This window comes from Paroedura picta, chromosome 4, assembly GCF_049243985.1.
Source record: "Paroedura picta isolate Pp20150507F chromosome 4, Ppicta_v3.0, whole genome shotgun sequence".
NCBI lineage: Eukaryota > Metazoa > Chordata > Lepidosauria > Squamata > Gekkonidae > Paroedura > Paroedura picta.
In genome coordinates, this window is record NC_135372.1 from 136,680,200 (window position 1) to 136,692,331 (window position 12,132).

Genomic DNA, 12,132 nt, shown 5'->3' on the forward strand with positions numbered 1-12,132 from the left:
CACTTCCAGCATGTGCCGGAAGTGATGTCACTGTGACACTGACTTAGGCCTCCCTCTACTGCAGTGGTTCTTCCTAACCACTGCTCTACTTCCAGTAAGTCTCCCCCTAGACAGTTGCTGGGGGACAGGCCCTACCAACCCTACCTTAGTTGTAGTATATATAAATAGTATTAGTTGTAGTATAAATACTACTATTACTACTACTACTACTACCAATAATAATAATAATGGCTCTCTTAGTGCCTGGTTAAGTTAAACTTAATGGGGTTTTATTGGGGTCTTATCATGGACAATTGTACCCTGCCACGAGCCGGTTCCGGGAGTGGCAGGAAATAAATCAAAACAACAACAACAACAACAACAACAACTAACTCTCAAGTTTTGGTCTCTTTTTCCCCCACGAGCCACACATTTTTTTAAGTAGAGGCACTATTAATAACTGATGATGTACGATACCAAAGAGGGAGGGGGCAGAACCCTTTTCCCGGAGAAGAGCTGTGACAAATGGTAAAGACACATTGAGATGGTAATTTTCCTGAATGGTTCAATAAAATCAACTTAACAATCAAGCATGAAAAAAGTGAGTGGCAAAAAGGGGAGGGGGGAACCCTAAAACCAAGTTTCTCACATGTTGGGATATGCCTCACTGATGATTTAATTAGAGATAGCTGAAACGCCTTATCTAAAATTGCTATCCTTTAGGAATCCCGGCTCCAGACATTCAAATAAAATAGCTTTGGAACCCACTCAGCAACTAATATTTTACCAAGCGCCTCTGCTTCTTAATTGCTTCCCAAAATATTGGGGTCTTTGTCTGCTTTCCAGGGATGCTCTTACTTTGCTTTCTCTGTGACTTTGCTGTAACAGCAAAGACAATGCACTCATTCAGGGGCAGACTAAGTAGAGAGCTTTGGGCACCAACATCTGGAAAAGTCAGTAAATGGTAACGTCGCCACCTGGCCTTGGGAAGAAACATTCTAATCCTTTAAAGGTAAAGGTATCCTCTGTGCAAGCACTGAGTCATGTCTCACCCTTGGGGTGACGCCCTCTAGCGTTTTCATGGCAGACTCAATACGGGGTGGTTTGCCAGTGCCTTCCCCAGTCATTACCGTTTACCCCCCAGCAAGCTGGGTACTCATTTTACCCACCTCGGAAGGATGGAAGGCTGAGTCAACCCTGAGCCGGCTGCTGGGATCGAACTCCCAGCCTCATGGGCAGAGCTTTCAGACTGCATGTCTGCTGCCTTACCACTCTGCGCCACAAGAGGCTCTTCTAATCCTTTAGAATGCCCAAATGAACAGGGGAGGCTAGGGTTGCCAACTGCCAGGTTGGGCCTAGAGATCTCTCAAAATTACAACTGATCTTCAGAATACAGAGATTATTTCCCCTGGCGGATAGATGCTAAGGTGTTACATTCCAGTGAAGACCTTCCCCTCCTCACTCTTGGCTCCATCTCTTGTCTCCGGGAATGTCTCGACCTATCGCTGCAACCTCAAAGTGGCTGACATTCGCCTTCCCTCTCCTCTCCCCACAACAGACACCCTGTGAGGGAGGTGAGGCTGAGAGAGCCCCGATGTTACTGAAGAAGAAGAAGAAGAGTTGGTTCTTATATGCCACTTTTCTCTACCCGAAGGAGTCTCAAAGTGGCTTACAGTCGCCTTCCCTTTCCTCTCCCCACAACAGACACCCTGTGAGGGAGGTGAGGCTGAGAGAGCCCTGATATTACTGAAGAAGAAGAAGAGTTGGTTCTTATATGCCGCTTTTCTCTACCCGAAGGAGTCTCAAAGCGGCTTACAGTCGCCTTCCCTTTCCTCTCCCCACAACAGACACCTTGTGAGAGAGGTGAGGCTGAGAGAGCCCTGATATCACTGCTCTGTCAGAACAGCTTTGTCAGTGCTGTGGCGAGTTCAAGGTCACCCAGCTGACTGCATGTGGAGGAGAAGTGGGGAATCAAACCCGACTTGCCAGATTAGAAGTCCGCGCTCCTAACCAGCTGGCTCTCTTAACTGCCACCCATTCAAGAAACCCTTCCAGGGCTATCAAGAAACCCCAGGGTTTCATGAACCCCTGGTTTACTTAAGCCTGGTGTAGCCAATGACCTTCTCATTACTGAATTTATCCCATCACAGCTATCATTTGCTGACCACCTTTTAAAATGCTTTGTAGCTGGTTCACCATCTGACTTTATTGTTAAAAGACGGTCCGTGTGCATATTTTAAACACACGCTGTGTCAGACGTCAGAGGAGACGCCTGCTCTTCTTGAGATATGCAGGACCCTTATCTTGCTAGCAGTACACAGATAGATGTCTAAATAAATACATGGCGAAGTTAGCAAGGCCAGTTCTTGGGCAATCTTCCTTGAATGACCTGGATTTTTTTTTCTTTTTAAGAATAATAGCAAGATAGCAAAGTATTTTTGAAAGGGGGGGGTAAACGCTTTTAAAATAAGTCTTTCAGATTCCTTATCTTGGGACCGCCGTCAGATGGTTTCTCTCTGGAAATATTCTTTGAAGAACAGAGGTTTCGAAAGAGCAAAAGTCCGCAGAATGGAACACGGCACGACTGAAGCGGTGGTCTTCAAAGAACTTACCCCCAGAGTAGACCCTCTTGAATTCTGCAGGGCTGCTCCAGAGCAAGCGCTGGTAGAGCTGTCGCCTTTGTTCCAGAAAGCTCATCGTTGGCTGCCATGACCTTCTTTCTTGCAGTTCCTCATTTGGGGGATGGATAAAAGTTTGCATACCGGCACCAAGTTTCGGAATTACTTTGGGCACAGAAATCCGCTCTGCCTTTGTAGCGTCCTCGCTAGAGGCAAGACAATGAGACCAGAGAAGCAAGCGGTCCCAGGTTGTTCCGACTGATAAATCTGCAAGTGACAACCTCTGAGCCAGCCATCTGCTTTGTAGAGGTCAAGCTACAAACAGGGTAGAACAGAAAAACGACAAAGTTTAAAGGAAGAATGCTTGATGTCTTGGCACTTTGAGGCAAAGGAATGGGATGATACCTTTATGCCCTTTGCCTTCTGAGCCAGATCTCGAACCACAAAGGCCTTTATCACTGGTCCCTCAATGGCTCTGCCACTGCAGAGGCATCTCTGAGATTGCGTAGATCTTGTCTGAATAAAACTGGATCAGGCCAAAGATCTATTAAAGCCACAATCACTTTTTACATGATGGTTAATTGGATGCCAGCTTCATTTTACACACATTGGGCAATGCACTTTCAATGCCCTTACAAAAATCCAGCAGCAAAAGCACATTGAAGGTGCATTATCTGTGTGCGGAATGAGGGTTAGTCTGCAAGAAGATGAAATTTTTGCATTAATTTCATCCCATTGGTTCTGGTCTGTCCCTCCAGGGCAAGAGGGAACAACTCTGCTGCATCCTCTATATGGCAGCCTTTTAAATACTTGAAGATGGTTATCAGACCCCCTCTCAGTCGTCTCCTCTCAAGGTTAAACAGACCAAGCTCCACCAACCTTTCTTCATACGTCTCCAAACCCCTCACCATCTTTGTTGCCCTCCTTTGGACACGTTCCAGTTTGTCTACCTCCCTCTTCAACTGGGTTGCCCCAAACTGGACACAGTACTCCAAGTGAGGCTGAACCAGAGCAGAGTAAAGCGGTCCCATCACCTCCCGTGATCTGGACACGATACTCCATTTGATACAGCCCAAAATCCCATTTGCATTTTTAGCCACCGAGACACACTGTTGACTCATGTTCAATGTATGGTCTACTAAGACTCCTAAGATCCTTTTCGCACATGCTACTGCCAAGACAAGTCAGCCCCCGTCCTATATTGGTATATTTGGTTTTTCCTATCTAAATGCAGAACTTTACATTTGTCCCTATTGAACATCATTTTATTCAGTTCAGACCAGTTCTCGAGCTCTAGGAACTATTGGTCAGCCTTTGTTTTCTTTGCGTCTTTACCGGGGAAACGATGCACCTCTTACCTCTCATTTTCCTTTCATTGCCTACAATGCTTGGTTTAACGTAAAGTGTCATCATTCAATCGAAGCTCAACTCAGACAAAGTGAAGCCCTCATGAATCTCATTGATTTTGATAGGTGACAGATAAGCATGTGCTCGAATCTCTCGTTGAAATTAGTGGGGGATATTGATGCTTTATTTTGCTGCACATCAATCTGATTTTTCTATATACAGATGCATTGGCATGCAGGGCTGGCTGTTCCTCGTGGTCCGGACTAGTAAAGACGCACAACTAACCCAAGCCTGTTTTGGTCAATATCATTTTGGAGCTCAAACTGTGCATTAGAGGCCGTGGTCCAATTTGAGATCCTCCCTGCATGAGATTGAACCATTTTCTTCCATATGAAGAAAGGTTAAAGAGGTTAGGACTTTTTAGCTTGGAGAAAAGACAATTGAGGAATGATGCAAACATTTTACAAAATTAGGCCTGAGATGGAGATGGTAGAGAAAGAAGTACATTTCTCCCCTTCTCGCAGTGTAAGACTACAGGGGAAATCAATGAATTTAATAGTCTAAATCAGCCTCTCTCAAACTGCTTGGTGTAGCCAGTTTGTTGTAGTGGTTAGGAGTGCAGATTTCTAATCCGGTGAGCCGGGTTCGATTCTGCGCTTCCCCACATGCAGTCAGCTGGGTGACTTTGGGCTCACCACAGCACTGATGAAGCTGTTCTGACCGAGCAGTGATATCAGGGCTCTCTCAGCCTCACCCGCCTCACAGGGTGTCTGTTGTGGGGAGAGGAAAAGGGAATGTAAGCTGCTTTGAGACTCCTCTGGGAAGAGAAAAGCGGCATATAAGAACCAACTCTTCTTCAGTAATATCAGGGCTCTTTCACCCTCACCCACCTCACAGGGTGTCTGTTGTGGGGAGGGGAAAGGGAAGGCGATTGGAAGCCGCTTTGAGACTCCTTTGGGGAGAGAAAAGCGGCATATTAGAACCAACTCTTCTCCTTCTTCAGTAATCTCAGGGCTCTCTCAGCCTCACCTCCCTCACAGGGTGTCTGTTGTGAGGAGAGGAAAGGGAAGGCATATGTAAGCCGGTTTGAGACTCCTTTGGGTAGAGAAAAGCGGCAGATAAGAACCAACTCTTCTTCTTTTTACTGTGGAGGAACCCCTGAAATAATTTTTCAGGTTTCGAGCAGCCCTGGACGTGATGTCTCCTGGCTGCACCTCCTTGCTGCAGCTCTCCCCCCAGAACTGACACCACCACCTGCATTAACAAGCAGGCTCCAGGATGAGTGGGCGGGAGACAGGAGGCAGTCTAAGGCTGGAGAAGGCATGTAGGTGCATAAACCATGGGAGAACTCACACTTGGGAGGGGGGAGCAGTGGAAACAGTTGGTTCCCTAGTTTGCAGCCAAGTCAATCAAGGCAGCAGGGGAAAGCTGCAGACCCCCTCCAGCACTCCCGCAGACCTCTTGGGGTACACAGACTCCTGGCTGGGAATCCCTGGCTTAAACAGAACAGATAAAAGGACAAACAAAAGGCAGCTCTTTGTACTTTTTGTACCCCCGCCAACTTTGTCAAGTGTTTCTTCCACTGAAGGTAATACATGTTACCTACAGGAAACCTCCCACCATAAGGAGAGACCTAGAAACTCTCATGCTACCTTGATGTACAGTCAAGCTCTGTGGCTCAGATAGAATCTGAATCCTGGTTAAAATTACCCCCCAAATTCATTCTCTGGCTTTTCTGCCTTTGTGCATCTCCTAAACCCGGGTTGTTGGCATCGTCGTTTAGCACTGGATGGCCACACAGAGTGTGGTCCGTGGGCCACAGAGCATCCCCAGTTATGCACATCGGCGGGCTGAAGGGGGCTTGTCCACCCCAGCATGCTGAATGTGTCCCTTCGTGATCGTGTGTGACCGGTTGCGCCGGTCGATAGCAGATGGGACATCCTGGCTCTCCGTGGAAATTCAATTTCCAGCGATTCCTAGTCAAAGAGGCACAGAAGGCAGCTCACGTTCCGTTGATAAGACCAATAAGTCATTTGTTGTGTTGAGATTTCCTTCCTTTTACTGAATTTCCCCCATCAATATTAGCCATTCATGTAATGGCTTTTCATCTGCCTAAGTGAACTCACCGAGCCGCTTTGGGGAGATACTTATGATTGTCTGGCAATTTCACCGGCTTCCCTTCCCTTTTATTCCCTATTTCCTTTGGCTTTTTAATATCAGAAGAAGAAAATAGCATCTGTTATATAGCACCAAAGAGCTGAATGCTAACCATTCAAATTCTCTTTTTTTTATCCTCTAATAATGATAAGGATGTATCGTATTTGCATCCCACGATTCCTCCAGGTAGCTTAGGGTTGCATACGTCTCAGAATTACCTGTGAGGTGTGACTAGACTGCAGAGTGACGGCTATGACACCTGGGATTTGCAGGTCTGTAATAAGTTGGGGTTGGAGGCAAATGCTGCAAATCCCACGGACAGCCAAAGTTAGCGACAAGATAGTTTTAAGAGAGGAGCAAACCAACTATGTCATTACAAGGGAAGATATTACAACCTATGGATCTGAAAGCTGGATCCTGAAGAAGGAAGACTAGAGGAGAATAGATGCTTTCGAATTATGGTGCTGGAGTGTCAGGATCAGTCCCTCTGATCTCTGCCATGATTTGTGATTGACCTGAGAGACTCCATGTTGATTTGATGTGTGTTGTTTGAAGAACCTTTTATAACCCCGTTGGATACACTCGTTTATTGGTTGCTCTAGGATGCTTTGGGCTGATCCTGCGTTGAGCAGGGGGTTGGACTAGATGGCCTGTATGGCCCCTTCCAACTCTATGATTCTATGATTCTATAACCCTGAACCATTTGTTACTGCCTTGCTCTATCTGCTCCTGCTGTGCTGTGTTGTTACAATTATTTCTCTGTCCTATGTTATCAGGAAGGGAGGGTGATCTGTTGCCCAAGGCCATACGGTCTGGCGAGGATCTGGCCGAGCATCCAGGATGGCACCTGTGGGAGGGGGGAATTCTCTCTCTGGGAATGAGGGGAGTTTGGGTGGGAATGAGCCATTGATAAATGCTTGCTTTCCATGTATTGATCAGAATCATCTACAAATGTTGGAGTGATCAGGACTTCTATCTATAAAGCTTTCTTTAAATCCAGAAGTTTAGTTATTAGTCTGTCTGCTTCTGACATAGTATTCAAATTCTGCGAATACCACGGACAGCCAAAGTTAGCAACAAGATAGTTTTAGAGAGGAGCAAACCAGCTAGGTCATTAGAAGGCAAGATATTACGGCTGAAGCTCACTTACTTTGGACACATCATGTGATCAAACTCGCTAGAAAAATCATTAATGCTCGGCATGGTTAGCAGCAAAAGGAAACGTGGTCTCCAAAGGATCCGCTGGCTCGACACGATCAAAGCCGATACAGGGATGACCATGAACCGACTAAAAGAAGTGGTCATTGACAGAGAAGTATGGAGAAGACTTTCCTATAGAATTGCTGAGCATTTGACACGACTAAACAGATAGCATCATCATCAATAAGCTCCATAGAAGTGTTCTGCTCCATTTGAGTTCAGAACCGGAACCATGACATCATACTGACCACCTCCTAGATCAGTGGTCTTCACCTTTTCATGACCCGGGGTCAAGTGAAATGCAAGCATGTGACTGGAACCTGGGGAGCCAGAGGTATTATGTCACCAGTGTCAAGTCCAGGACCATGGACAGCAGACCAAAGATTCTGGGGAAACATAAGCCAGGCTGTGTACCATGTATATGTAGTTGTAGGCTGCCATATCATGACTTGGATTGACCCTTTGCAAAAGGTTTTCAAGGCAAGGGAGAAGCAGAGGTGGTTTGCCATTGCCTTCCTCTGCAGAGTCTTCCTCTTCCAGAGCCTCCCAATCAAGTACCTAACCTACCCGTCTTCTCTATGACAGCCCTTCAGGTATTTGAAGATGGTTATTACATCACCTCTTAGTCATCTTCTCTCCAGGCTAAACAGACCAGCCTTTCCTCAAATGACTTGGTCTCCAAGCCACTGCTGTTAGAGGCCACCGCTTTACCCACTACAACTAGTAGGTCCCATCAAGGTCTGTAGTGTCTACTCAGACTGGCAGCAGCGCTCCACGGTCTCAGGCTGTTGTGTTTAACATCACCTGTTGCCTGGTACTTAACTGGAGATGCGAGGGATTGAACCTGGGACCTTCTGCATGGCAGTCAATGAGCAAGTAAAAAAAGACTATGCCATCCTCCTGCAACAGCTGCTTCTGCCTGCTCTAGCAACATCTCTTTAAGGCAGGGGTAGTCAACCTGTGGTCCTCCAGATGTTCATGGACTACAATCCCCATTGGAATTGTAGTCCATCAACATCTGGAGGACCACAGGTTGACTACCCCTGCTTTAAGGCAATGGCCATTTGTACAGCTTGGGGTAGTGGTTAAGAGCAGCAGCTTCTAATGTGGCCAGCTGGACTTGATTCCCTGCTCCTCCGCCTGCTGGGTGACCTTGGGCTAGTCATAGTCCTGTTAGAAACTGTTCTCACAGTTTCTCTCAGAGCTCTCTCGGCCTCACCTGCCTCGCAGATTGTCAGTTGTGGGGAGAGGAAGGAAAGGCTATTATGAGCCACTCTAAGGCTCCTACGGGCAGGGCTAAGCAAGGGAGAAAAACCAACTCTTGTTCTACTGGGGAGGTGCTGCTGGTAAACAGTGTCTCCCTCCTCCATGTGTCCCTGGGGCCTCATGGCGCTTCTGTGCCCCCTCTACAGTTTCCCCATCTTCGCTGCCATTGGTCTCATATTTGCTTTGTTGTGACGCTCTTGGAAAGATTGCAGCAAGACCAAGGTGGTCTCCATACGGAAAGGGAAAGGGTGCATCTTCCCAGTTCCACCCACATCAGCATTATTTCCCCTGCTGCAATTGCCAAAACATTCTTCCCTTCTCAGATTACAAAGTGCAAACATCACATGACTTACTAATGAGTAAACATTCCCAGGGCAGAGGCTTCTCCTGGCTGCCCTGGGTCCCAGAGGGCTGGCAGGAGACTGTTTTCAGGCCTACCACAGCCCCCCCCTTTCAAAAATCATGCAAAGACTGTGTCAGGGGGGCAACTCGCTCTCCCCCCCCCTTCTGAGTTCAAAGAGGCCTGGAGGCCAGGGCAACTTACTGGCAGCTGGGTATGCTCTGAGCCTGGCTCCTCTTCCACCAAACAAACATCTGAAACTGGCAGCCAATAGGAGGTGGAGAGCTAACCTGTTATTAGCCTTTCCTGGCTGAGAGCTCCCTCCTGATTGGGGCTAATCTACCAGGGTGGGCCATTCCTGGCTGAGGGCTATCTCCTGTCTCCTATTGGGTAAATAATTCCAGGTGGAGGCAATCAGGTAGGAAGTGATGTATCTGCATGCAATTTCAGCTGATTGGCCCTAATTGGCTGAGTGCAAATTAAACTGATTGACCCTAATTGGCTGAGTGCAGTCTGGACTTATTGGCCCACATTGGCAGTGTGCAATTTGAGCTAATTGGCCTTGTTGGCAGAGTGCAATTTGAACTAATTGCCCCTCATTGGCAATTGGCAATTGGCAATTTGAACTGATTGGCCCTCATTGGCAGAGTGCTCCATCTCTATTGGTGGCACAACCTCTGGAAGGGCCAGTCAGGTAGTGGGTGAGTAGTCAGTTTGGATTTTATAAAGTTTATACTGATAAGTTTTCATGTATATGCACACTTCTTCAGGTATGTATAAAGCATATACCCAGAATTAAACTTAGCTGGTATTAAAGGTGCCACTGCTGCTTCAGGCCAATACAGCTACCCACCTGAATCTAGTGCCATTTACTTTCAGGTGAGCTGGAGAGACCAGAAGGAGAGCTTTTCCTCCGGCCCACTGGTCTGTTGATCGTCCCCAGAAAAATGTATCTGGAAAAAAAAAATCTTCTTCTTGCAGCAGCTCCATTCATAGATGTTTTTGGAGCAATGTGTTTTGCTATTAAACTCCCAAGCAGACAAGGGAAGGGGAAGAAAATGCACATCATGCATTCTCGTTCTGTTATTTTGTTTTTTTGCTTTCAGAAAGTTCAGCAGTACACTGTCATCGTTCAGGCAACGGATATGGAAGGAAACCTTAACTATGGTCTCTCGAACACAGCAACGGCAATCATTATGGTGACAGATGTGAATGACAACCCACCCGAATTCACTGCCAGCACCGTAAGTATCAATACATCAGCGCAATGATGTATGGACACACGGCCGCGTTTGCAATTCATGGACGTTTGATGCGGCTGGTTTCCCGTTTTCTAGTTTGGCAGATAGAACGAACTTGATAGATAACTGTGTAACAAAGAGTTTCGGCAAATAAAAATGGAGGGGGCGGGTGAAATGGTTCATGAAGGAGCGCAGCTATCTGGCAACAGAAATGAAAAAATTGTGACCTACAATATAGACACAGAGAGAGAGAAAAACAGAGAGGAAGAGCTGTATTGCCCTTCTTTTCTCAGGGGATTTCCAGACACACGACTGCTATGGGTGCACGTATCTGACGGAGAGGCTGATTCTGTGAAAACTTAAGGGGGTGGCGGGTTACAGTGGATGAGCAATAGGTATGTGAGTGTCCTGGATAGTGCAGGGGGTTGGACTAGATGACCCAGGAGGTCCCTTCCAACTCTATGATTCTATATGGTAGAGGTGTAATACTGGCTTCAACCTCATGTCACTTCAGCTAAAAAAAAATCTAGAAGTGACATGAGTAGCTCTAGGAATCACCGGAAACTCTGTGGTTATAGTATAGAGTTTCCAGCAATTCTTAGAATTACCATATGTCATTTCCTGTTTATAACAGAAGAGATGTGTCGCTGCAACCAGCATCAGGGGAAATGTTTCCTCTAAGCTGTACATGCAAGTGGCCACTCAGTAACACAGGAAGCTCTGCTCAGCAGCAATCTGGAGCCACGGAGGGTATTCATAGAGTCATAGAGTTGGAAGGGACCTCATGGGTCATCTAGTCCAACCCCCTACACTAAGCAGGACACTTACCGCTCAACCCTATTGCTCTTGAACTGCCCATGAAGATTACAGCAGTTATATTTTGCACAGGATATGAACTGCTCTGCTCAGTTGTGGGGGGGGGGGACGTTAAAGGGAAAGTTGGTTGAGGGGAAAAGTTATTTTTGCCTGCTGTCAGTCAAAATGGTGGCCAATAAAGGCAGTGGTGAGAGGGCGGGATTTCCTGTCCCACCCAGGGCTTGCTGCACTGCTCCTTTGAGGTCACAGATCATGCCAAAAATGCCCTAGATGCTCTCTAGCACTATTTCAATACATGTCTGGAGCTTGTTAATGCAAGACAGGAAAAAAGAGAGGATCCTTTTTATGTTCTCAAGACAATAGAGTTTACATTTGCATTAAAACTTGGTGGGAGGGGGTTTGTTGAGTGGGTGTGGGAGATTTCGGTGGGAGGGTCAACTCCGAACAGCTTTTGTCACTTTTTACTGTAATTAGTGTAATGTTCTATATCTTACGTTTTTATTGTCTGTAAATCGCCACAAGCCAGCGAGTCTGGGAGTAGTGGTTGATAAATCCAATTAATAACAATAACAACAACGACAATAATCATACGAAAGAGCATGGATGAAAATATCATGTATGAAAGTGTGATGGAGAGAATTGTTCCGTTTGTGCTCCAGCAATGTTGCAGGGGTCTCTGACTTGTTTGCTGATCTTCATCAAAGCTACCAGAATGTGGTTTGGAGTACATGTTTATGGTGTGATGTGGGATGAGGAGTGTTGGAATACCACAACGGCCCAGAGGTCCTGTGGTACCTGCGTAACAAGAGACCTAGGGTGACCTGGATGAAACCCACCAAATTCCTTGATGATTTCTTTTAATGCCCAGCCAGCAGCGGAACCTTTCCCAGGTAGCTTTGCTTAGCTCTGCAGCCCCCATGATAGGATATACAACGGACATCATGATACTCCAAAGTGGGGCAATTTCCAGGGCCCAGAGCTCCCAGTAGGGCCCCTTGCCTGACCCTTCCCACCATCTACGCACCTTCCACCCATCATCCTGCCACCCATGTTCTCTGCTGCACGCAATGCACAGTGTTGTCACTGAAAAGGCAAATTATGTGTTGCATGTGGCTAGAAGTCCTTACGAGTGTGTGAACCGGTGCGGAAAGATGCTCGGAAGGCTAGT

At 46.7% G+C, this 12,132-nt stretch overlaps 1 protein-coding gene across 5 annotated transcripts in view; it reads left to right on the forward strand.

The window, feature by feature from the left end:
* CDH4 (cadherin 4) overlaps window positions 1-12,132 on the forward strand; it is a 911,643-nt gene that overhangs the window by 798,690 nt on the left and 100,821 nt on the right. For all 5 annotated transcript variants that reach the window (XM_077335763.1, XM_077335764.1, XM_077335765.1 and 2 more), the window contains one exon: window positions 10,014-10,151. In XM_077335763.1, the coding sequence (XP_077191878.1) occupies window positions 10,014-10,151 (138 nt within the window). The remainder of the gene's footprint in view (window positions 1-10,013; window positions 10,152-12,132) is intronic.